The following is a 26,624-nucleotide window of genomic DNA, read 5'->3' on the forward strand; positions in this document are numbered from 1 at the left end:
TTTTTTTTTTTTTTTAAAGGAATGTTTATATCCTTGGAATGTCACTCTAAGGGGAAAAAAAATAAAAGTTTCCCCCCCCCACCACCAGAGTGTTCCATGCTAAAAAGTCACTATCTTCTTTTTGGCTCAATGAGCAACATTTTATTCACAATTATGGCCAACAGTTACCAGGTTCCTATGGTTATAGAAATGAAGTTTCAATGCACATGAAGAATTTTGAGGAGATGCATATAATCCCACATTCCCAGGGACAGAGCTTGGAAGAGAGCTGAATCCAAAGTTTCAACATAACCAGGCTACTTTTACAACTTTATTTCTGTGTTTATATTTCATTATGTAGCAAAAGTAAAGTCTTCAGGGCTCCATGAAGCTAGGGAGTAGTGGTGTCTAAATCTAGTTACTGAATTACTTGCCTTCACATTATCACTGCAAAACAATAGAAAGTATCTGAGGTTCTTCAATGACAGAACTCAATTCAAAATGAAATACTTTCAAAAAATTTTCTTATTCCTACAAAATGTACACCAAAAATCTCAAATTCAGAAAGGTACTCTAAGGTAACTAGGTTTTATCATGTATAGGTTGAAGTTTCCAATAATTGTTATAGGAATGGTTTTTTCCATTAATCAGCTGACTGATTAATCAACCGTTTTGGCTGAAAATACAAAAAAATGATCAAATGATATGAACTTTACTCATTCAAGTTCATTATTAAACATTCTCAATGCTATTAGCCAATTACTGAGTATTTAAATAAACTCTTTTCAAGGAATTTTAAGATATATCAGATCTTATGACACCATGAAAATCTCTTCCCACAAAATCCTCAAAATCTGATAAATTTTCACCTAGTTAAAACATCAACATTTTGGGAATTACAAATTTGAGAAAGGAGGTTTTGCACATCACAGAGTTACAACTCTTACATAAAAGACACTCCTTTCTAGGCACAGCAGGTGGTTGACATTTATATGAATGACTACTTGAGTTCATAAGAGTTTGTTTTTTTTCTTCCACTTTTGAACTTTAGGGTTTAGGTTTACACATCATTCCATTTCTTAGTGGGGCTGAATTAATCTGAGCTTTTGAACTTCAAATGAACCTGGACTGAGGTTTAGAGTTTATAATGTAACATGACACTAAGCAAGCTCCCCTGGTTTCAGGTTAATTGTTGAAGACTTCATATCTTCAGGGCATAGGAAGCATATGTCTGGCACACTTCAGAAATTATTGGGTTTTTGTTTTTTTTAAAGGCAAGTCTGCTATGTGCACAAAAATCAACTCCATAGGCATAGCTATTCCGTTGTTGCAAAACTGGAAATTCTCAAGAATCCTCTCTTGTTCTACCTTCCAGGTCCTAACTTTCTTTCTGCACTTTAGTCCTTAGTTTAGCAAGTTCCTCTTCTAAACTTTTTATGTGTTCCTTCAGTGTGGCCTTATCTTGCTGGGCTTTCTGATTGGCTTGGCTTCGTGCTTCTTCAATCTTCCTCTCATACCATTTTTCCATCTGGGTAGAAACAGCTTCAAAAAAATACTGGGTAAGCTCCAGGGCTTGGGAGGTGTCTCGAATGTGGGGGGTAGTCAGTTCACTGCCTGCAGCTGGTTGCTGCTGCCCACAGTGGGTGCTAGGTGCTGGTTGCTGGGCTCGATGCCTCATCTGCCCACTTTTCCCAGACTTCTTGGTTTGAGTGCCTCTGTTGACGCAAGGCCCAGCCTGCTGATCACATCTGGCTGCCTCATTCAGGGGTAGCAGTGCTGTCTGGACCTTGGCATTCCTCAGCCGGGAGCCTGCACAGTCAGAGGAAGATAGCTCCTGCTGGAGTCTCTGAGCAACAGTGGAATTGAGGGCCTTTTCCTTGGGCCTGACCACCTGAGAGGAGCTGTCAGAAGCTGCTGCTGGACCTGCAGTCACCACTGATTGATCCACACCTAGTTTCAGAAGGAAAGAAACATCAGAGCAAACCCACATTCAACAGACGCATGGCAGTGTGATAGCATCTGTTTGAGAGTCCTGGAAATCCTGAAACCACAAGTCTTCTCAGTCCACACCCATCACATGCAACTTCTCTGTGGTTTTGTTTTCATGTTTTTGTCCCTCCCTTCCACCTGTCTCCCCTGATTATTAGTTTGGCTTATGAGGACTTTTGTGGATTCTTGACAGCCACAATGGTGGCATCCAGTTTTAAAATTTGCTGGCCTTGCCTTTAGCATCTTCTCAATCTACCCAAGAATGCTCTGGGTCTCATTTCCTGATGCCTAATGATGACAGTTCACTAAGCATCTCAGAACAGAAAGGGCATTTTCTATGAGAATATTCCCCTTCTCCAATTTCTGGGCCATAAAATCAAAGTACCAGTTCCTTAGCCCAAGTTCCAATTCCAAAACTGGTCCTCTTCCCAAAAGCTCCATAATAAGCTCCATGATTACTCCTGGAATAAAAAATTTGCCCATGATATTTCCTAGTATGTCCGCACAAAGACAAAACCACAGTCCCAGACATGACTGTGGTAACACAAAACATTGGGCTTCCCAAAGGCCCCCCAGTGAGGCCTAGTTACCAGACACTGAGTGACCTCAAAATTTTTATTGAGTATTACACTATTTAATGTAAAGGTGTTTTGCTTGGAGCACCTATTATCTATTACCTGAGGCAAGTTCAACACATGAACTACTGTTTAATAAGGCTTTGTATAGTTGGACAGAGGCAAAAAAAAAAAAAGTCAAGGAGAAGAAATGGGGAAAAGGTACAAAGGACAAGGAAGAGAGACCTGCTAAGGAGACAGATGGTCATCCATCACACTTCTATTTGGGGTCCATTCTGACCCCATTCCACATTGTACCTAATACACTGTTATTCCTGATCAATAACTCTTCCATTCCTTCATTCAAATAATGTTTGGGTACTAAAATAAGACCACTTGATTACTTTCTCAAAACTGAGCATGTAGTTGTGAGCAAAACATGGTCCTTGCCCCTAAAGAGCTAATCATGCAACCTGGTGTTTTCTATAGCCCTATCAGAAGGACTACTGCCTTTGAGGCAGGAGAAAACAAGATCTGGGGCTTGCATTACCTTTGGACAAAAGGGCCCTCTCTGTATATTGGTTACCTGTAGAGGATTCACAAGTAGATGGTGTAGATTTAGCCCTGGAGGCCCTAGAATCTCCAGAAAGCTTCAGCTCCAGATTCTGAATCTTTAACACACACCAGGTTTTTAATTCATCCACCAAGGACATCTAAAAATAAATAATAGTATAGAAAAGAATGAGGTGAATTTGATATATGGTTTCTGAAATTTAGCAGTAAGATTAAATTCTTTAGCATTAAGAATGAACTTGTATATTATGATAGTTGAGGTTAACCATTCTGACAAACCTAAAAGTTGTAGATTACTCATCCACCTTCAGGCCATCCCTTGCATCCAAACTGACAGCTATCTATATCTTAAGCAACTTACAGTCACCTTAAACAAAGCTACTCAAATCTTCTGAACCAAGCATTCCAGGCTGCTGAGAAGCATGAGCTCTCACACATGAGTATTTGTTCCATATCTATAGTCCTAGGTAGACAGTTAACTCCCTTAGGGCAGGAACCATGTCTTGTTTGACAATGTATAATGGCCCAATGAACCCCAAATACATAGGACTGATTCCTGGCAGAGATGACCTTCCCCCAGCCTGCTCAGTCAGTCCCTACCAACTGCCAGCATATTCTACAACAGACACAAACTACAAGTTCTTTGCTATTAACTTCATTTTGGGGTGGCAAAAATAACATGCTATGTAATAAAAATGATTTTCAGGAGTCCCAGGCTGAGTTTTAATGATAGGCCAGAATCTTTTAAGTCAGTAAACATGGTGAATCATGAGCAAAGGACTGACAGATACTGGTTTTTACCTGTCGTTTCTCTCCCTCATGCTTCTCCGCATCTGAGTGTTGCTGCAAACGATTCACACATTCTGTTCTCTCTGCCGAGAGTCGCTCAACCATCAGTTTGTCCAGAACTCGCATCTGGGATTCAGGGGGAACAGTACATGCTGAGATGATCAAAGGCTAGGCCCTGGCCTCTCTGCTCTTGAGAACATGCCCAGCAGGGTCCAGAGAACAAGAAGAATTCAACTCCTCCTCCCATTAGATTTTCATACAGTGTTCATGGAACTCTAGTTGTTCAAAGTTCCTGAGCATATTTCTATAAGGCCAATGTTGTTTCTTTTAATCATTTATTAAAGTCCTGAATTTAAGAGACTATGAATACATAGTAAATACACAACTTAAGCAAATGCAGACCTTACAAGCAAACAGGAATTTTTCTGAGTTTTTGGACATTATTTCCAAGATTGTTATTAGGAAAAACTGTCTCCAGAAGTACAAAGCCGCTTCCTTATCCTACCTTCATAATAAAGAAAATATTAACAGCTGATTAAGAAGTAGCAAAACAAGCTGAACATTTGGTATTTTCACCCAGCTTTTCAAATGAGCAAGAATTTTTTGGTAATTCATAAAAATAGAGCATAGGATATAGAAAGTGTTTAAGATCGCTGATGAGACCTTTGAGAACCACTTTTAGATTACAGCTTCTGGACTCCCTTCCATCCTGACATTTCCCATGGGAGCCCAATAGCAGCAGTGCCAAACCGTCACCACTTTCTGATGGTCCAAAGAAAAGAATGGAACTACTGTTCGCAGGAACCAGCCCATGAGGCCAGTTGGCGAGTTCCTTTCCTATCAGCGACATACATGGCATTCTACATGCAGGTGTTCAATTTTTTTTTAAAGAAATATTAGCTCTAGAGCTGGGGTGAGCACTTTCCATTTTATCTCTTCAGTCCCACATTGTCTGTGAACAGCTCTCATCCTGTTCCCAGGATAAGCCTACTCCCCCACTTGTGTCTCCCCAAGAGCAGCCATGTGTACTCAGAACTTGTCACAGGTCACAGTGACCTGGCATAAGAAAGATCCCGACTCACACGGGGCACTGTCCTGCCATGTGGAGTGTGTACTGACACTGCACCCCAATCTGTCACCTTCCCTGACCTTTAGAGAGCTCCCTGGAATAGCTAGCATTTGTCTAATACAATCCTTCATGGGTGAGGCTAGCTAAAACAATCTTAGCTCATGTATCATGGTCCCAGGAAAAGATGTTTTTAATGGCTTCTCCACAATACAAATATCAATTATATCTCTAAAATATTCAATCTTCAGACTGGGGTTGTGGCTCAGTGGTAGAGTGCTCACCTAGCATGCATGAGGCACTGGGTTTGATCCTCAGCACAACATAAAAAAATAAGTAAAATAAAGTTATTGTGTCCATCTACAACTAAATATACATATAAAATATTAAATCTCACCAGTAAACAGAAAATGAAACCTAAACAGTAAAATATCCTGAATTTAACAAAATTATGGTAAAAATAAATAATGGCTAAGCTTTAGACAAAATTCAACACTGCTGGCAGGATACAAACTAGTACAACCTTTCTATTAAGTAATTTGCCAACATTTATCAAGAGCCATAAACATTAACTTTGGACTCGATTATCTTAATTCTGAGCAAAATAATCTGAGAAGCAGTCAAAAAAATATGCATATAAATGTCCACCATAGCATTACTATATGAAAAGTCTATAGGCTGGGGTTGTGGCTCAGGAGTAGAGAGTGCTTGCCTAGCACGTGTGAGGCCCTGGGTTTGATCCTTGGCACCACATGAAAATAAATTTTTAAAAGTCTAATAAAAAGAGATATGTTCTATTAATATGCTGGAATATTGTGAAGCTGGAATATTTTGAGAAAATTTTCATAACATAAAATTAGTGAAAAAAAGCAATAAGCAAGATACTATCACTCCCTGGGCACAGTGGTACATGTTTGTGATCCCAACAACTTAGGAGGCTGACGCAGAAGGATTACCAAGTTCAAAGTCAGCTCCAGCAACTTAGTGAGACCCTGTCTCAAAAATAAATAAATAAATAAATAAAAGAGCTGGGGATGTAGCTCAGTGGTAGAGTGCCCCTGGGCATTGCAAATAAATAAAAACTATTCCTTTGCATGTAGTAATAATACACAGCCATTAAAAAGCACACCATAGCTCCACATGTCTGGGGCATATTACTAGATTAAAAATAAGGCTGCCAAGAAAAAAGCACATGATTTCAATTTTGCTTAAAAATGATCATTACAGGGGCTGGGGCTCAGTAGTACAGCACTTCCCTAGCATATGTGAGACACTGGATTCAATTCTCAGCACCACATATAAATAAATGAACAACATAAAGGTCCACCAACATCTAAAAAATACTTTAGAAATTGATCATTGGGGCTGGAGTTGTGGCTCAGTGGTGGAGTACTTGCCTAGCATGTGTGAGGCCCTGGGTACAATCCTCAACCCCGCAAATAAAAGATCCATTTATAACTAAAAAATATTTTTAAAAAAAAAAAACTGATCATTATAGAGTTTATAATCTATATGAGTAAAACCTATGGGAGATGAAAGAGATCTATGGGGAATGTCATAAAGATACATATTTCTGTAATGTAAATGGTTTTTCCAGTGCATATCTTATTTTGTATGTTTTTTCTTTTAACTGAAAACTCTTATCACACATTTCTTTAATTGCAAAGGGTGCACATACCTTTACAGTTGAAGAATATGGGAGTTAACTGTTTAGCCAAGTGATCAAACTTAGTATCATTGATAATCAAATATCCTGACATTGTATGCCTGTAGATATGAGGCAAGTTGAAGTTTACACGATTAACTATATTCCTTTTTTTTTTTTTGAGAGAGAATTTTTTAATATTTATTTTTTAGTTTTTGGTGGGCACAACATCTTTGTTTGTATGTGGTGCTGAGGATCGAACCCGGGCCGCACGCATGCCAGGCGAGCGCGCTACCACTTGAGCCACATCCCCAGCCCGCTTAACTATATTCCTAGAATACCTGAACCAAAGTAGCCATCTAGACCAGCAGTTCTCAAACTTTAGCACATGAGGGCATCACCTGTAGGTCTTGTTGACACCCATGTTGATGGGCCCCACCCCAATTTTATTCACAATTCAATCCAGTACAGTAGATCTGGAATGAGACCCAAGAGTGTACTCACCATGCACCTCAAAGTCTTCAGAGGATGCAGGTGTTGGGATCACATTCTATTGTGGGAGGCCATCCTCGCATGTGATTTGAGTTACCTCCCTGGCTGGGTGAGAGGTGCTTAAACACAGCTGTGTCTAAGCCATTCCCCACCCTTTCCCAGTTTCAAGGGCTTGTCCATGCAGAGGCATGCCTGGCCACTGATCTGAAGACCCAATCGCCAGCCCTGACCATGGGATGATGCCCTCCTTAACCTTCATTGGATGGGATTTTCCCTTGAATTTTTTGTTCCCCAATAAAAGCTCACTCCCCGGCGTGCTCTCCCTCTCTTGCTAGTCTCTTCTGTAAACCTCACCACCGCATTAGGTGGCTGGAAGCGGGAGCTAGGAGAAGCCGTCTGGGAGCTGGGGTTAAAGGTAATGAGAGTCTGTCTCTATAAAACTCACTAGTAATTTCTTATGCACCAAACCTTCTTTTATGAAGCTCGCGCTCTATAATTAAATAACTTTCAGTTTACAGAAATACAGGGATAAAGGAACAATTTAAATACTACCACAAAGAAATTACTACACAAATTCAGAATGTAGAACATCCTATAAAATAACTGTCCTGGATACTTAAAAGAGTTAATATCATGGGGGAGAAAAAGCTCAGAGAATTGGGGCTGTTCTAGATTAAGCAACCACAGAGACTTAACAGTCAAACGCATACAAATGAGTCTTTACTGGATTCCAGAGTAGAATCAAAAACAAAAACAGATAAAAATATGTCTTGGGACACCTAAAGCCTATAATCCCACCATGAGGCTGACGCAGGAGGATTCCAAGTTCAAGGCCAGCCAATTTAGCAAGACTGTCTCAAAACAAAAAAAAAAAAAAAAAGAAAGAAAGAAAAAGGGCTGGGGATTTTTATAGCTCATTGGTAGAGTGCCCCTCTCTGACATCGCATCTGATACTTTCAGGGCAGAAGAACGCTAAGACCCCCTTTTCTCTCATTCTCTCTCTCTTTTTTTTAATGATGTGGGGAGAGTGCAAGGGATTGAATCCAGGGCCTCATGCTTGCTAGGCAAGGGCTCTGCCATTCAGCTCTATCCCCAGTTGTAAAGTCTCTGGTTTTATTTTCTGCCAGGACACCTAGAAATAAGGAGGCTAGCCTTCCCGCTTACTTGGTGCTGGGTCTTACTCTCCATATGCCCCAGCTTGGTGTTCATTTTATCCTGCACCGATCCCAGCTCTGCCTTAATCTCCTCTACCGTTGCCTCCAGCTGATTCTCCAGCTTGTTGATCAGAGGTTCACATCGACAACCGTTTATTGGTGCCTAAGAGGGAAGAGGAAAAAAGAATCAGTCTGAGGGCTGGGGATGTGGCTCGAGTGGTAACGCGCTCGCCTGGCATGCACGGGGTGCTGGGTTCGATCCTCAGCACCACATAAAAATAAAGATGTTGTGTTCACTGAAAACAGAAAATATTTAAAAAAAAAAAAAAAAGAATCAGTCTGAGTCCTTTGATCCAGAAGGACCGGCTGTAGACCACAGGGATACAGATGACAGAAGATGAACTCATCCCTGTCCTACGAGCTCAGCTTTGGGTCCAGCAGACACTAAGAAGATTGAAGGTAAGACACGGTCCCTGTCTTCAAGCTGCTTTTTGTCACTCTGGGACCTCAGGATACCTAGTCACCTCAGGATGGAGCACAAGGCCCTGTAAAGGCACCCTGCTTGACAGAAGCTAAGAGGCAGGAGCATACGGCACCGTTTAGTGAAAATGCCATCTGGCTTGCCTCCTAAACCCGTCCTTACCAAGCCAATGTCTCAAGGGGCCATCAGACCCCAGGAATAGAGTTAAATAAAAAATCTGGCTGGAGGCCACTGGTCCCAGTCCCAGCAGGCTGTGCAAGTACCTGCATCACTTTGCCATCCTTGCCCCGGTACAACGTGTAGAGCTGGTATGCCCTGAACTCATGGGGTGGTGGTGGGGACGAGCACCGGTGCCGGCCCCTCTTCTTGGGGTGGTGATGTGTGTGTGAGCTCTTCTGGTGTCCAGGCTGTTGGTCTGCTGGTGGGGTGGGGTCAGACAATGCTGACACCTGTGGGGAAGGAAGAGTCAACACCCCTGAGCCCTGGGACATCTGTAAGAGTAACACCCAGACAATGGCTCCCACCTCCCCAGCTTTTCAGCAAAGATGTTTAACACAACCAAAATTAAAAAAAAAAAAAAAAATACCAGCACATTCACCCCGAGTCTGAAATGAGCCAGACTTGATGCCTATGTTCTGGCTCAGACCAGCAGGCCAGGTAAGGTTCCTTCTTAGCTGTTGGCTTGATGAGCCCCAGGAATGCCCCCAACCTCCTCCCTCTTAGCTGTTTTCAGTACCTGCTGACCTTAGGCCTTGCCTTTCTCCTCCTGTCATCCTTGGCTCTGGGTTCTGGGGAGGCTGACAGAAATTCATCTCTGGCTTCCTCTTTTCTGAGTACAGCCTGTTCACTGCTGGGGCTGTCCCCTGCTGAGACACTTCCCTACAGAGAAAAAAAATCCCAAAATCCTGCTCTGCTTGCTCCTTCAGTTTTTTTTCCACCAACAGGGTAAAACTGCTTGCAAGACTCCATCCAGTAGGAGACCCAGGGGCACCTGATGCTTACACGAACAGGGAACACTGCTCAGCAGTGTTCAACCTGATTGGTTAAATATTTTTTGTTTATTTTATTAAGTCCAAATGAAATACATTTGTGTGTCTAAATATTATGTTCTAGAATCCCAGGAATCTACCATACATGAAAGAATGTTAGAGATTTGGGGTCTTTTTTCACTTCACCAAAATATAACTAATCATTTTCTGAATTTGGACCCCCACAATTTATGTCAGAGAGTGAAAACCCTCAGAAATGAAAAAAATATATATATATATGTATATACATACACACATATATATGTATATGTGTGTGTGTTTACATACACACATATACATATATATGTATATGTGTGCGTGTTTGTGTATGAAATCTCATGTCTGGTCTTTGTCAGAATTTTTACAACTTAATATGTACAATACACATATAGGAACTGAAAATTATGGTGCCTTCACCCTGGAAATTGACAAAAGGATTTTGAAATAGAAGGGCAAGTACTGGATAACATTTTATGTGCCCAAATTCATTTCTATATTTAGTTTTCTTACTCCTGAAAAACTTAAAAGGAGTACCATGTACAACCAGGCAAGCTGTTCACTGCACAAGGGCACCTAGCTAGCGAAGTAAGGCAGAGGGGGATGAAATCCAACTCAGGCTCAATTTATCATATGCCCAGGGGACATCTTTTTCTGATTTGCCCAGAGAATCAATATGGGTCATCAAAGCCTTGGTTCATTCTCTAAGTGGAAACTAAGGAACCAACCCATGCCAGTGGTTCTCATGAGAATCACCCAAGGACTGGGTCAACCATGAACTGCTGGTCCTCACCCCAGAGTTTCTGATCCACTGGGTGTGAGATGAGGCCTGAGAAGGCATATTTCTAACAAAGTTCCAAGTGATGCATGGACACCACACTTGGAGAACCACAGCTCCACATGGCAAGGGTTAATGTCAGAGGCTTTGCTGTGCACACATCAGGGACAAAGGTGACAGACACATGGGCTAGTGAACATGCCCATGCAGGGCACTGGATGGGCGACAGGCTTCAGACAGACACAGGATCAATATCTTGGAGGAGTGGAGGACGTGGAGCCCAAAGGAGAAAGATGAGCAATAGAGTTTGAGGAGCCCAGGGGGAAGGAGAGGCCGAGGCACGAGAGCCACGAGGTGAACCTGGCAGAAGGGGCCACTCAGGGGGACCCCCAACCTTGCTTTGGGCCACCTCATCTCTTGGCACGGACTGGGCCCTCCTTTCTTCCTTGAGCCTCTCTCTCCTTTTCCTCAGGCTTCGCCCACGACTGAAGCGCAAGACCTGAAGGAAGCAGATGGAATCGTTACAGAGCACTGGCGTGCACACGTCAGGTGTGAGAATTCTCCCTGACCTGGTTCTCTGACCTGAGGAACTTACAGCCTAGTGAGAGACACCAAGCATTCACATGAAACATGAAACAAGCACCTCTGGAGCCACTATCTCCTAGGTCCTGTGCTGGGCATCACAGGAACCCAGAGAAGGGTAGGATATTTCCTCTGACCTCAAAAATCTCAGATTCTATGATAACCTCAACAGGTATGGCCAAGTAGGTGTGTATAAATTGTGCACTGCCTAACTCCAGGGAATGTCACACTGTGGTGGAGATACCAGATTGGATTATAAAATGAAGTTATAAGAACATTATGATAAAAAATCAGTGCCCAAGGAAAGGATTAATTTCTCCCCCTCTCCTCTGCCAGCCTCTCTGCAGGGAACCTAATTAACCAAGGGTCCCTATCTGTTGGGTTGTATATAGCTATCTCTAGGAAGCCTGAAAACTAACTCTTGATACATAAACATCTCTGACAGGCTTCAAGACCAGGGATGTAACAGATGCCTGTGAAGTTTCTTTTTACTTTGTAAACCTTTTAGGAATGTAGATATATCACTTAATTGCTAGTATAAATTTTAGGTCTCTATGCTAATTAACTGCTGCCTAAACTACACCTCATAGGCTTAGTTCTTAGAGATAACTCTTAGGGAGATAAACTCAAGTCATCTTGAGTTACTGCTGCCTATGGGAAAGGACACTGTATGATAATACTCACAAGTGTTTTACTGTCTTTGTTCTGCCCCTGTGAACTACTTATCATGAAATTTCTATACAGGGTCCTTGGTCATGAAGGCCAAGAATTGTAACCCACCATTATAGTAATGGTTAATAAATGATGTCAAATATCCTACAAAGAGCCCCCTGTAACCCCAGCTCAGGGACCAGAATTTCAGAATGTTAGCTCATTTGGGTCTGCAGGGATAAATAAACCCGAGTTCTCCAACCCTCAGAATGATGCTTGATCTCTTGCTGAATGTGATTTCCATAACATAAACGAGGACAAGAATGGTGTCACCTGGAGTTGTGTGATATGGCATCCCTGTGCCAGGCATAGTGTCATTCTTTTTTTTTCTTTTGGGTACCAGGGATTAAACTGAGGGGAACTCAACCACTGAGCCACATCCACAGCCCAATTTTCTATTTTATGAGAGACAGGATCTCACTGAGTTGCTTAGTGCCTTGCTGTTGCTGAGGCTGGCTCTGAACTCACGATTTTCCTGTCTCAGCCTCCCAAGCTGCTGGGATTGCAGGCATGTGCCACCGTACCTGGCCATAGTGTCATTCTCTACCTTAGCACACCAGACCTAAACTAGCTCAGATTTTTCCCTTGGCCAAACTGTGTGCAAGTCATATTCAGTTTGAGTCAAATATTATTGAGCTGCAACTGTGAGCCATCACACCAGCTGTGGCCCCCAAAAGACGACATCTGGTCTTCCCTTCACCGTGCAGAGCAGCTGAAGGAAGGCAGACAAGTATGTGTGGGGTTGGACAAGTCCAGGTTCCACCAGAAGCCAGCTGAAGGATCTTCAGGCCGGTAATTTCAGTGCTCTATCCTCTCAAACAGAGTGGTTGGCATTACCAAGAACAAGTAGGTGGTTGGCATACAGGGGAGCCCCAGTCACTGCCAGGTACCTCCTACCTGACTTAGAATTGCTTCATGGGAAGAGGATGTATCTCCATGGAGTGCAGATCTGTGAGTGGGTAGAAATCTTCAATCCTGGGCCCAGAGTGTTTAAGAATGCAAAAGGGTCCTTAGACCAAAAACTGAGAAGCACTGCCCTAAGCCATTTCTAAATTCAGACTCAGTAGAAAGTCAAGGCTGATGAAAGAGTCTCATTCTGATTGCTCACCTGGTTTGTGGCCTCTTAGGAGATAGAGCCAAAATCGGCCTGAAATTCGCTTCCCAGGCATTTGTGAACCCCATCAATCAAATATGACAAGTGACACTTAGAGGTCATCCAAACTCAAAACAATCAACAAAATTCCCTCCATTTACCATGTCATTAACCAGTGAAAATAACTTTGCAAGACTTACAGTCTTTCTCAGTGAACCATACCATCTACCAAATGGTACATCATTAATCTTTTCCAGTCCATGGGAATCAGGAAATAGCAATCTTGAGGCCTCGGAAAGCAGCCTACTTTTAGTGCCGCTGTGGCCCTTAAAATCCATGTTCCAATAAGGGACTAAGGCAGGGACACTTCTCTTTGCAGACAAGACAAATAGTAAGGCTGTTTCTGTCACTACACAGCTCAACAGAATGGCATGCATAAAATTCTATGCATATCTTAAAGTTCTTTATGTTGAGAATAGGTTAAGCATGTACAATTATGTGTGAAATAAACTTCCATAACATGTCATCCAATTTTCTTGCTCTTCAGTGTGGATGTGGAAAAACTGAAGTCATTTTTAAACAAAAACACAAAAGCAGAGCTTCACAGGGAATGGTGAAGCTTTTCTCCTTATAAGTGAAGACTCTTGGGTTCTGGAAGACACATGACAGGTGATTAAAGACACATCAGTCTTTTGGAGTGGGGAATTCTCCACCCCTCCAGGCTCCATGGTCTTTGTATAGCTGAGGATGGGTCCATCAAATTGTCAAATGCTGAAATGCCCAACACATACAATGAATTCTGACATTTATATACTACTCTGTGGTTTGTTTTTGGTACTGGGATTGAACCCAGGGGTGCTTAACCACTGAGCCACATCCCCAGACCTTTTTTGTATTTTATTTAGAGACAAGGTCTCACTGAGTTGCTTAGGGCCTCACTAAATTGCTGAGGCTGGCTTTGAACTTGCGATCCTCTTGTCTCAGCCTCCCAAGCCACTGGGATTACAGGTGTGCACTACTGCAGCAGGTAACCTGTGCTTTTTGGTCCATGGGAGACCAGCATTTTTTCTACTAGGATTCATGGATGTAATTCCATTAATGATTCTCTGCAAAAAGGTGGAGATGAGACATTCCATTTCTAGCAGCTTCTCACACCTGACTCCTATTATTAAGAGTCAATGGACCTTCACAGACCACTGAGAAGGACCAGCTCCACACTCAAGAGAGTGATCAATTTTGCAAAAGACAGAAGTCTCCAGAAACTGCTAGCCATATTTGACATGTTTTTAAAACTTATAAAGACCACATAAAACCCTGGACTAGGCTGGTATATAGCAGGGTAGTGTTTAGAATCTTGACTTTTTGAGATTTTGCCTTCTTGCAACATTAGCCAGAAAAAGATGGAAAACCCATCAGTGTTTACTATAAGAGAGTAGCTCCAATATGGAAAAAAACCTCAATGTCCAACATTCAGGAAATGGCTTAACAAAATATTCACAGCAATAAAAAAAGAACATTATGTTTCCATTATAATTATGAAGACTGCAGAGTATTATCCTTTTATGGTGAAAGGCAAAATATAAAAGGGTACATCCAGTGAGAGTCTGATTATAGAAAAACTGTGCCTCTGGAGGGTAATATAAAGAAACAGTTATTTGAGGGTACAAGAATTATGACCAGCTTGTAAATTTTTTAAATTTCTTTATTACTTAGATAATGTCAACTTCAACTCAAATGATAACATATCAGCCATCATTTTCTGAATAAGGGTCAAAATACCATTATTCAATAAAAAAGGAATGAATACTATACTTAACTGTCTCTACAGGCTGATTACTGCTGTGCCTAGAATGGTCCCCTCCCTCCCACCCTCCTCTGGGAAATACCCCGCCTCTTTTCAAAGGCCTGTCCCACTTGTTCAGCAGTGGCATCTGCCCCAGCAGTCCTCTCCTGCAGTGTTTTAAACCCGGGTGGCTGGGAAGTTATGGTCCAGGAAGCTGGTGATGATGATGACATGCTATCAGGGAACAATAGCACCAAGTATAAAGGGCTGGACTTGAAGGCTTTGGTTCATCATCCCAGAGGCTCACAAGGATCCCTACTGCCTGGCTAGTAAGCAGTATTGCTTAGTGGACAGCAACTCGAGAAGTCCCAATGACTTGGCAGCCCCATGTCATCAGTACAAGGCAAAGTGCTGTAATCCTACCTGGGGAGCTTTAGTGAGGAGGAGAGCAACTTCTGGGTTGTTGTGGTAGCGGGCGGTCTCCAGCGGAGTCTGGCCTGCCTAAGGAAAGGCACAGGGAAGGCAGGTGAGAAAGGGACACCAATGCTGCCACACGTGGCTCTCCCCAGGAGTGGCAGCTCCACACTGGGACACTCAGCCCCTGCAAGTGCTCAGCAAAACACAGCCATGCACAAGCCCGTCCTGCCCTTCAGCCTCATGCCAATCACCCAGGGCACCAAGCAACACCGGGTTCTCTGTGACAGAAGGCAAGTGTTGACCCAGGGAGCAGGAAGTGCTTTAGGAGGCAAATGTCAAGGGCATCGCCCACCAGAGAATGCTTCCTGGAAAAGAGGAGGGAAGGTCAAAATCAGAAGGATAGAGGAGGAACATTTCTAGTCAGGAAACAACACAAAGGATCATAAAATCCACTGGCAATAGATTTTCCCTGGAGAACAGTGAAGGGCCACATCAGGTCGGCCATAGTGTCTCAGAAGATTAAGCCAAAACCAGGAATGGATAATGGTGGTTTTGAAAAGGAAGAGGAAGGCAGCCAGGAAGAGAGGGCTGTGCCATCCAGATCATGCTAACTCCACCTGACAGTCCCGGCCCTTGGCCCGTCTGCTATACTTCCTGGCCTAGGATGGCTTCCAGGTCAAACCAAGATTCACCTCCCAAGCACATGAGACCCTTGTCAAAGCATCATGTGGTTCTGTTCGTGGAGATCTCAGAACTAATGGCCTAGGCACCCAGATCACATTTATGTCTGACTAGGGTTTCCTGGAGTCATGGAACAGGATTAAATGCAGAGGCTAAGTAGTGGTGGGCTGGTTGCCAGAGCAGGTGCTAGGGCCATCTAGAGAAGGCAGGAAGAGGAAGGGAAAGCTAGACACAGAGCTAGCAAAGATCAGGAGCCTTTCGCCAGGTCAACAGCCCAGAACCCTACACGGCTATCCCACCCCAGGCCCCTCTGAGCTTCTCGGAAGGGCAGAGACTGGAGGCTAGCTTCGAGGAAGAACAATGGCTTTGACTGGTGCCTGTTATAGAACCTGGGGAGATGGAGAAAGAAGGAAGGAACAAGGAGCAGTGATTTGGGAGTTCAAGGCTGGTTAGTCTAATGACTGAGGCCATCTTCCTGAGGCCACAGGTGCTCACAGGTCTGGCACTCACTTTTGGTAACATCCACTTGCCAATTTGGATACCTCTGAGCTTATTTTCCTACCAAGTTGTGCTCACTGCTGCTAGGTATGTAAAGGAGGGCCCTCAGGGACTGTCCACTCCTGGTGCTGTGTAGTGCTGGGGTCCCCTCCAGCCTTCCCCAAGGACCCCAGGGGCTATAGCTTCAGTGGAGCTGGCTGGATCCTCAGGGTCTGCTGTGGGTTAGTGGAAACACCCACCCCCCATCCTGGATGGAGATGAGAAAGCCTTCAGGAGACCACTGTTGCAACTCGACTTACATTATTGACGATGGTTCCATCTGCTCCAGCTTCTAGTAAGAGTTTAACCACCTTCTTGTGATTTAGGGCAGCAGCAACATGAAGGGCTGTGTCTCCAGCCTGAAAAATCAGACAGCATGCTGACTCCACCTGATGGTCCCAGCCCTTGGCCCGCCTGCTATTCTTCCTGGCCTAGGATGGTTTCCAGGTCAAACCAAGATTCACCTCCTGAGCACATGAGACCCTTGTCAAGGCATCATGTGGTTCTGTTCAAAGAGATCTCAGAACTAATGGCCTAGGCACCCAGATCACATTTATGTCTGACTAGGGTTTCCTGGAGTCATGGAACAGGATTAAATGCAGAGGCTAAGTAGTGGTGGGCTGGTTGCCAAGAATGATGGGACCCAAGGCTTCACCAAGGCAGGATGATGGGCAGGAAGCCCACGGCCAGCAGGCTTCTCATCCCAGAGCTCTGGGTCCTGCGCCTCTGCCCAGGGATTAGAGGTCAGAGGAACAGTTGGTTTCTGAGTGCTGGACTGAGCAGAAGCTGAGGGGGAAAAAAAAAAAAAAAGACTACTTCTGCAAGCACTGGAGGGGTAACAGCCCACTCTCAGCCAACCTCATGGACTCAAAGGGGCTCCTGGGACTCAAAACAAAATCCTTCTTCAGATTCAGGGTGTTCTTCGAGTGGAGACACTGAGAAAAGTTCAATTAAGACTAGTTGTTTTCCACCTCTTACCATATAGCTTACAAGTGTTCATATTTTATACAAAGTGTTTTGTAATAAAACACAAAAGGTTGCCTGATTTAAAAATTAAACTTTATGTGTGTACAGATTAAAAAAATAACACACAAAAGGTGTTTTAGACAATTAACTTTGAAAGGAAGAAAGACAACTGCAACTTAGGTTAATTCCAAATGCTGTCATTTTCCAAACAGAATGACAGAAATATACCCGACAAATATAGGAGAAGTGAAATAATTCATTCTCTTCCCCTGCCAGGTGATTAGGCAAAGAGCTTTGATGCTTTTTTCATGGACAGCATGAAAATGTAGCCATCTGTGAGTAGCAGCAACAATGTTTATTTTATTTCACAGCCACTCAGTTGTGAGTGTTGGGGAAGCTTGTGGAAGTGGTTTCCAATCTTGGCTGCATACTGGAATCCTCAGCAGAGCTTTAAAACACACCGATGCCAGGGTTCCACTCTCAGACCCGGTTTCCTTAGTCTATGGTGGGCAAGGGCATGGGAATTGTTAAAAGCACGCAGGTAGCTGTAAAATGCTGCCAAGCTTGAGAAGTGCTGCCTGGTGGGGGCTGTGGACGGGTAATCTGATCGATGAGAACCCACTGGGGAGGTTACAGAATGACAGGCTTAGCTATTTTATTAGGTCAGTGGTTCTCAACCTGGCTGCATATTCAGACAAGGAACTTTTTTAAAAAGTACTATTGCTTGGACCTCAAGCCCGAGATTTTGGCTCTTCTAAACTGGAGTGGATCCAGGAATGGCATTTTTAACTCCCCTGTTGATTCTCATATGCAGCCAGAGTCAAAACTACTGTTATAGGATATATTTAATCTGAACCACAATCTAATGTTTTTTAAATTTTAGATTTATGCATCCAAACTTGGAAAAGTCAAACTATGCATCATTTAGATATCAATAAATATCAAAGACTATTTTATCCAAATGACTGATGATAAACATGCACATTTCCATGGAAGACTATCATAATTACAGCTTCATTTCAAATTCTTACTGTATGCAACAATACAGTTCAGGTACCCAACTTTACAGAAATAAGAGACTCCAGCTGCTCAAATAAAAGTGGCAGTATAAGGAGAAAAACTTGGAGTCAAAAGTCTCTCGATTCCCTCCCTCCCTTCTTTACCAAGCCACACTCCTGTGGGTTTCCTTTTCAAAATTCACTATAAACAAAGCCTGCCCCAGGATCTCAAAAAAAAAAAATTCAAAATGCAAATGTGGTGATATGCACAGGAATGATAAAGGGTGTGCGTTCCCCAAAAGGCCAGATTGGCAAGACCAGTGGGACTCCATAGGATAACCACACAGAGACCAGTGCTGGTGGAGTCCCAAGCAGGTCAGAGGGCAGCACCTCCCAGCAGCCTCTGCTCCTGGCTGTGCTAACACACGTGTCAGGTAGCCTAGTACGAAGGATGCCACAGCCATGAAGAGGATACATGCACTGACCTGGTTCTTTTCATGGACAGAACAGAAAGCACTGAGGAGGAGCCTAATGATGGACAAGTGATTATAGCGCGCAGCAACGTGCAAACAGGTGTCGCCTGCCTGCGGACAGAAATCAAACTCTAAGCACAGTCAGCAATTACAAAACAAAAGAGAAACATAAAAAAATATATATCATTTAAAAGCTGGAAGATCATCATATATTCATTAGGGGATGGTACCCTGAATAATAAGCAACTCAACATAAACGCCCCACTCCAACCCTTGCAATCCTGTCTGCTGTGGCTGCCATCTGCAGCCCTGATTTTCACTGGGCCGAACCACCATATGGTTTGCTTTCATGTGTGTGAGATGGGATGCCTGCTCCCCGTGAGACCTTTGGCAGAGCTAAGGCAGATGATAAGGATCCATGGACTCCAGCCTACCCTATAACCCAAAGGGTCTGGAGTAAACCAAATTAAGACCACCTACAGCCTTGCTTTGGAAATGAGCCTTTCCAGCATAGACCCCTCATGGCTGGTAGGACCCTAATAATCCAAGTGGAGCCATGTGGCCTGGCTGCTGCTGTCTGCACCCCTTGCTGATGAGCCAGCAGTCACTGGGAGTTAAAAAGAGCATCCAGAAAGCTCTCCCTTAGTAGGCAAGAATCTAAGTCTGCTCCCAGAGAAATGGCAACCACCACAGAGACAGGAAGTTGTCATGCTCTGCAGCATCTCCTGATGATCCACGCTAGCTGTCTAGAGAACAGTGTCCATTCATTGTAACTTTTCCCCCTGGATTAAGGAGGAGACAAGTTCAATGCTGAGGTTCTAAAACTTCAGATGATTCTGTTTCAGATGAGTCTGCTTCACACAGGGAGATCTCAGCCATTTGTGAGAGAAACTTCAGATTCTCCTGCCAACATGTCTAAGGCATGGGATTTGTAAGAGAAAGAACTTCTCTGTGGAGGGAGGAGGGACACTCATGGGACCTTTCAGATCAGGTCTCCTCTAAGAACCACTAGCCCTTTGGCTCATGGGAAGGAACCTCAGTAATTAATAGGACCTGCCCTTTGTAGATGTTGGGAAGGAGCACCTACCAGACCTACCCCTAGGGTATCATCCCATATTTGCCAATAATAGTATGACACTCCACATGAGCAGAGACCTTCTTAAAATGTTTAGGCTTCCTAGACTGCCTCAGACACATGCTGGAAGAAATGATAAAAACAAACTAAAGACGAGGAGCAAAAAAGGATGGGAAATAAACAATATTTCCAAGTCTTTCGATTCCTCTTCTCATTCCCTAAATGACCCCTTAGGAAATTAGCAAAAAAATGAGTAATTTACAGACAGGCCCCAAACATTTCAATCTTTTCATGTAGCTATGACTGGGGGGTGTGTGTCATTTTTCAAGATGACACAAGTGAGAGAACACACAGAAGCCGGTTTCATTCACCCACATTATTTTTGAGGTCAGCGCGGGAGCCACCCAGGAGGAGGACGCGTGTGCTCTGGGAGTGGCTGTTCTGGCAGGCCAGGTGCAGAGCCGTGTTCCCCGCCTTGGAGAGAGGCAGAGAAAAGGGGGTACACATTAGCAACACTGGGGCACAGACCTGCACACCTTGCAGAGGGGTAATACTTGGGGGTAAAAGGTTGATGCTGGCATTCTCTGCCTCCTGACGGGGGTCCCAGTGAGGGTGTTTCAGGGGTAAGAACATTTAACATGGAATCCAAATAGGCAGACAAGTCCTGTCAGGAAACCTGGGTCTGCCATTTCCTAGCTGAAAGCCACTGGGTAAGGTTCTAGAAATGCTTGGCCTGGAAAAGGGAGCAAGATTCTTCCTCCCGAGGCTGTGGGGATGGACACAGAGTGCTCAGGAAGGCACTTCGGGACCATAAAATGCTGCATGTGTGCCAGGTGTCACCCTCTCAGAGAGGACTTCCTGCCCAACGTGGGCATTAGCTGTGGGCACAGCACTCTACCAGTGGTGAAGGAAAGAGGCCAAACCACTTCCTGAAAGTACAGATTAATGGTAATTAAGATTTCACTTGTAGGGCTTTATCAAATCACCTGTTCTTATGTTTTTCTTGAAACATCAAAATTTGAACTGTGAACAAGCCATCCCACATAACAGACAACATCGTTGCACCTGTCACTCACCATACAGGCAGAGACCCTGCTGCTTTTGGACTCTACCTCCAACATATCACATCACAATGACAACCAAGGGTCAGAGTAATGTCCACAGCAATCTTGCAGAAAGAACTGCATGATGTGAACAAAACATTCTGATTCTATGGAATAGTGTCTTGGAGGGCTGCTGGTAACCCCTGGGAAAGCAACAAGATCAGAAATAAGGAAAGCAGAACAGCACAATAGGAGCAGTGGCATGCCTGTGGCATGCAGGGGGTTAAATACATGGGCTCAGAACTGCAGTCATGTGGGTGCTTGGCTGTTGCTAGCTGTTACTGCCTGTTGTCTGCTTCTTCCTCACCTACTTCCCTCCCCTCTGGGCTCACAGCACTGCCTGCTGAAACTCCAGGATGTGAGATTCCTGACCATTGAAAAAAGGAATGAGCAAATCAATAGAGGAAAACTGTCAGTGTTCACTTACTCCCCTCATAACCTAGGCACTAACCAACCTGTAGAGCTTTTTCTGTTACCTCCAGAAACATGAAGGATCATAAACCTGAGTTTGGGAACTGCTGGTTCTCAAACCCTGGCTGCACATTGGAATCAATGGGAGAGCTTTTAGGAAACACCTGTGTTAGAAGGCACAGTGTGCATGCCTGTAATACCAGGTACTGGAGGCTAAAGCAAGGATCACAAATTCAAGGCCAACCTGGGTAACTTAGTGAGACTATCTCAAAAATAATGGCCGAGACGTAGCTCAGTTGTAAAGTGCCCCGGAGTTTAAAAAAAAAAAATAACAAAAAACACCCAAACACAGCTTCAACCCTCTGGGGACTCTAATTCACTTGGCTGGGGGAGTGGGGACATGAGACACACCTGGACTGTCCCAGTTGTGGCATGAAAAGTCCCACATTCTGGGAAATATCAATTCTAGGCAAATGGGGACAGTTGTTCTCATCAGGCCTGGTTTGTTTTTTGTTGAAAATTCCCTAGGAAAACCTAATGTGCAACCAGGTAGAGAACCACTGCTAACTTAGTTCAACTTTAAAGGATCTGCCCACATTTTAAATACTCCCATGTTGTCTCCAAATTGTGAGCCTCATGACAGACTTAAATACATGTTGAATAAATTAGTGAAGTAAAAGACATCCAATGGTTCTTAGAAATGCATCATACCAAAGCTTATTTTGCCAATAAGAAAATATCCGTTACGTGGAAAAAAATTTTGGATCAAGAAAATTAAACAGTGTAGGTTTGTATAAGTGATTTGTGGTACATCCATACAGTGGAGTACAACTGAGCAATCAAAAGGACTGGAGAGTCATGCATGTAACATGCAGGAATCTCAAAACATTAAATGACAGGAGTCAGACACAAGGATGCATGCTTCAATATCCACTTATATGATATTTTCAAAAAGGCAAAACAGGCCTATGGTTGCCAGAATTTGGGAGCAGGGGTTGGGGGTTACCAAGAAGTCAAAAGGAACTTTGTTGGTGATGATGGGAACATTCTACATCTTAAACTGCATGCATTTGTCGAAACTCAGAACACGGTTTCATTTCTAAAAAAAAGTGAACCTTATGTATATAAATTCTACCTTAAAATCTGAAACTTTAAAAATGGGCCTATAGAAGGCATGTGTAGTAGACATTTTCTGTCACTCTGGGTAAGGAATGCCGGCTTCCCAGACAGGGGCTGCTGTATTTGCTGAATAAGAAGGATCTTTCTAGAAGCTTCCCCAGAGATTGTCGGCTGCAGATTATAAAAATTTCTCTCTGGGATAGCATGAGTTATCCTAGAGGTGCTTCCGAAGCCTCTGCCACTTATCTTGAGAGAGAACTTGGGGCTTTCCACAGTATTTTGGGGGGAGGCAGTGTGCTGAAGCAGACAGACCTGGGCTGGATTATGGCCCTAAATGTGTTTTAATCAAGGACTCCCTTGACTTCCAACCTAAGCTCACTCATAAACAAGGACCACTACTTCTCAAAGTTGTTATAAAAAGGAGATGTGATTACACACCAACTCATGTTCCAGACCATGCATAACCCTGAAAAATGGTGAGTCAAGCATTATTGATGATATTGCCATGCACAGCTGCTGTTGTCCCTCAAGCTATTGGCCCATGAAGGATTCATGAGAAATATCTAACTAGAAAAGAGCTGCACAAAGCTGTGTACAGTGAGTGCCAAGGGAGAGCTGCAGGAGACAGCATGGTGGGCCTTCAAGGGGAGAGGTCTAAGTGCCTGGGTTGGCATCTGTGGGCACAGATGAGGGGTGGGCCACTCCTGAGGGTCAGGCAATGGAAAGAGCAAGCCCACTGTGAGCACAGGAGATGCATTCTGGGAAAACCTCAGGAGGGAGCAGGCTGGAAGGCTTCACTGGGAGGTTTCTGAGGAAGAGCTAGATACAGAAGACACAGCCCTGAGCTAGTCGATTTGTTTTGAGGCTTCTGAAATAAATTAGGAACACTTCATGAATGTGAAGAGAAAGGGACAGAATAGACAAAGAAAACAGCCTAAGACTGGATGAGTAACCAGAGAGGGGAGATGAGCACCATGACTCAGTCCCTGTCTCCACGAGGACAGGAATGGCTTGCTTCACCACACTGTAATAAACCAAGAGAAAAGCAGTGATAGCCAGAGATTTCAAAGGAGGTCCAAGCCACCAGGGCAGGTTCTTACACTCCCTGCATGGGTTATGGTCTCTGAAGCCTTCTGGTTTTCTATTTCCTCAGCAGGCGAAACCCAGAGAAGTCATTAGAGTATATCTCCGACAGTTTGGCTAATATTAGACCTTTTATCTGACATTGCTTTTGAAGATCTTGCATGGAGATGTGTGCAAAGGGGTCTTAGGCTACAGATATCAGGTCTCAGATCCTATTTTGCCATGTGTTTGTACATATACTGTTTAAGGGAGACTTCGAGCTGCTGCCCATGATCACCATGCTGCTGTTACCTGGCCCCATTCTAGCACACCAGATTCATTATTCCACTACTACCAGGTAAAGCCACCTCCCCATGATGTTGACTGTACAGGTGCATTATGGGTAATCCTCCAGCCCTTCAAATCCTTGTCACACACCCAGCCCAACCCTCTAAGGACAGAAAAGAGGGCCAGCCGTTTTACAGGTCCTCCTCACCACACTGCAAATATCCCAAGAGGACTGACAATGCTTTTTATTTTTAAAATAAAATATGCCTCTTTTCTCAAGGAATAATCAGTGCATTTTGGAAATCTTAGGAAAGGTATAAACAAAAACAAATATAGAAATTCTCCATTCCCATGGGTAAAACTGTTAATTTGGTGATACCCTTTAAGACAGTTTTTAATATAAATTTATGTTAAGCATTGAGATAAGTAAATGATTTCATACCCATTATGTTCTTCCATAACTCAAGACCATTATTTTCAAAACTGATTTTAATTATATTAAATGTGTTCACTATATGAGTGAATAGTGACTTTTAAATCCTTTGCCCCACATTTTTTACATTACAATTATTGCTGTCAAACATCCTTAAGGGTAAATTTTTACTAACCATATGTTATTGATTTTGAGAATAGAGTCCTAGGGAGGCAGTTACTCGGTAAAAAGGCAGAACCACTTTTAAGACTCTTGATTTTTGCCAGTTTGCCTCTTAAAGGTGGCTGTTCCCATCTCACTTCCCTAGTAGTACCTGAGTGAACCCCCCTTACCAGCCCACTTCTCCACATTCTTGCTACTATTGGGTATTGGCATTTCACAGTTCCTTGCTAACATTTTTAATGTCAACTGAGGGTTGTCCTTTTACAGTAGTGTCAATGCTGGGGACAGTGACCTGATGCAGGTTCCCAGCAGCACTCGGGAGTCTCACATCAGCAGCATTTCAGCACTGATGGGGAACTTGACCCTGACCAGGAATATCTATCCACTTTCACCCTTCTCTGCAAATGAAACTTCAGGTTCTCTATACACCTCTGAGCTCTCACTCTGCTGAGAGGAGATTCCTACAAGGAGGGAAACCCACAGCCATCCTCACCTGTGAATGAGGAGTCCTAGCACCTGCTGGGCCTCACCTTGTTCCTGGCAAGCACATTGGCTCCTGCTTTAACGAGCAGCTTGGCTGACTGGCTGAAACCATGCCAGGATGCTTCATGCAGGGCTGTATTCCCATCCTAAGGTACACACAGGGGAAACAGCACATTACCCAAGACCTAATTGTTCTCATTACCATCAATATATCACAGTAGATTTTCACAGTACACCACAGGTTTTCTTCAACTGGGATGCCTCATCTGAGTCACACAATACAAAGAAAATGATCCGAATGGCCAGTCTCTCCATTCTCCTAGAATAGTTACCTGAGATAGAGCACTTGTTTAGCATGCATGAGATTTGATCCCAGCACAGGGAGATAACAAAAAAAAAAAAAAAAAAAAAAGCATAAAAGCTATCCAATGAATAAATAAAAATGAATTTGTGATGTACACAGACACATTAGGCATTAGGATTTAAGCCTCTCTGGGAATCTTATGTTGAGAAAGGCTCCAGGGCCCATCCATAGCTCCTGATAGAAAACAACACCAACACCGTCAGGAAGGCTCACTGCCCTTTCCTACTTCAGCCCCCCACTGCCCCTGACACCACAGGGAATTCTGCAAAAACAGAAAAGGAGAGTTCAGTTTCACAAGTTCCAGGGGCCTGATAGGTTAACACCCCCCCACACACACACACACTTTTTCACCAAAATGTAATGTCATCTAGTTTATTCTGAAAGCCTCAGGGGCATAAACAAATGAGCAGACACCAAGGAAACAGTGAGTGATAGGCATGTCCCCCTTACCTTGTCTTGTCTGTCCAGGGCACATCCCTCCTGGATGAGTGCTGCGATGATCTCGGTGTTCCCCACCACCGTGGCCCGGTGTAAGGCGGTCTGGTCCCCCTGCAGAGTGACGTGGAGGCAGGAACAGCAGTCAGCTTGCCTAGCACCACTCACTCTTCCACTCAGACACCTCCCGCCCCCACAAGGAGCAGGCTGGCTACTTGCAGAAGGGCTCATCACCACAGGCAAGGAGAGCTTTGAGGTCCTGTTAGTAGACAATGCACACTGGCAGAGCAATTTTGTTCATAAATTCAAGGAGACCATAAGCCAATAGCAACCCTCGGCCCCAGATTAACTTCAGAATGAGGCCTGCTCCTGCCACCCCAAGGGATGTCACGTATGAGGAGCAAGTCTGGGAGCTGGGCTGTGTGTGGTGTGCTGTGCCATTAAACCAAACACACCCAGTCTTCACCCCCACCAATATCCTTGGTATATAATAGGACTGTCCACGTCTCAATTTCATCCCACGGTTTATCTGTACAATTTAAGGGATGTCCAGAGTGATGAGGTCAGGATGCCTGGCTTACAGAGCAATCGTTCTGGCTAGGTCAGTTAGTAGCACTGCATCCTCATTGATTTATGCTGCATTCTGATCCTTCTCTGCCATCAGATTCCTGGGATTGCCAACCAGTTTTCTCCTTCAGGCGCCGAAGGGAACTTGACTCTTCCCCAGTGGCAGTGGAGAGAAGGATGAAACACACCCAGAGGTAAGAAGATCAAGACTGTAGCATGACAGTTCTGAGTCTCTAAGAGTACATCTTATTTATGACACACACTCAAGAAGTCAGGGCAAATCAAGTGAAGCCTGTGGTCTAGAATTGATCTCAAAAGGTGAGATGGGTGAACAGCAGGGAGATTTCCTGATAAAA

General features: G+C 43.8%; 1 protein-coding gene across 2 annotated transcripts in view; it reads right to left on the reverse strand.

The window, feature by feature from the left end:
• Positions 1-816: 816 nt before the first annotated feature.
• Positions 817-26,624, reverse strand: part of Ankrd6 (ankyrin repeat domain 6) — a 188,331-nt gene continuing 162,523 nt past the window's right edge. For both annotated transcript variants that reach the window (XM_071613904.1, XM_071613905.1), the window contains 13 exons: positions 25,717-25,815; positions 24,950-25,048; positions 20,217-20,315; positions 18,779-18,877; positions 16,590-16,688; positions 15,118-15,195; positions 10,920-11,024; positions 9,467-9,601; positions 8,986-9,171; positions 8,252-8,404; positions 3,897-4,010; positions 3,109-3,235; positions 817-1,929 (listed from right to left, as the gene is read on the reverse strand). In XM_071613904.1, coding sequence (XP_071470005.1) covers positions 1,358-1,929; positions 3,109-3,235; positions 3,897-4,010; positions 8,252-8,404; positions 8,986-9,171; positions 9,467-9,601; positions 10,920-11,024; positions 15,118-15,195; positions 16,590-16,688; positions 18,779-18,877; positions 20,217-20,315; positions 24,950-25,048; positions 25,717-25,815 — 1,965 coding nt within the window. In that variant the 3' untranslated portion in view covers positions 817-1,357. The remainder of the gene's footprint in view (positions 1,930-3,108; positions 3,236-3,896; positions 4,011-8,251; positions 8,405-8,985; positions 9,172-9,466; positions 9,602-10,919; positions 11,025-15,117; positions 15,196-16,589; positions 16,689-18,778; positions 18,878-20,216; positions 20,316-24,949; positions 25,049-25,716; positions 25,816-26,624) is intronic.

The sequence above is a fragment of the Marmota flaviventris genome, chromosome 6, assembly GCF_047511675.1.
Source record: "Marmota flaviventris isolate mMarFla1 chromosome 6, mMarFla1.hap1, whole genome shotgun sequence".
NCBI lineage: Eukaryota > Metazoa > Chordata > Mammalia > Rodentia > Sciuridae > Marmota > Marmota flaviventris.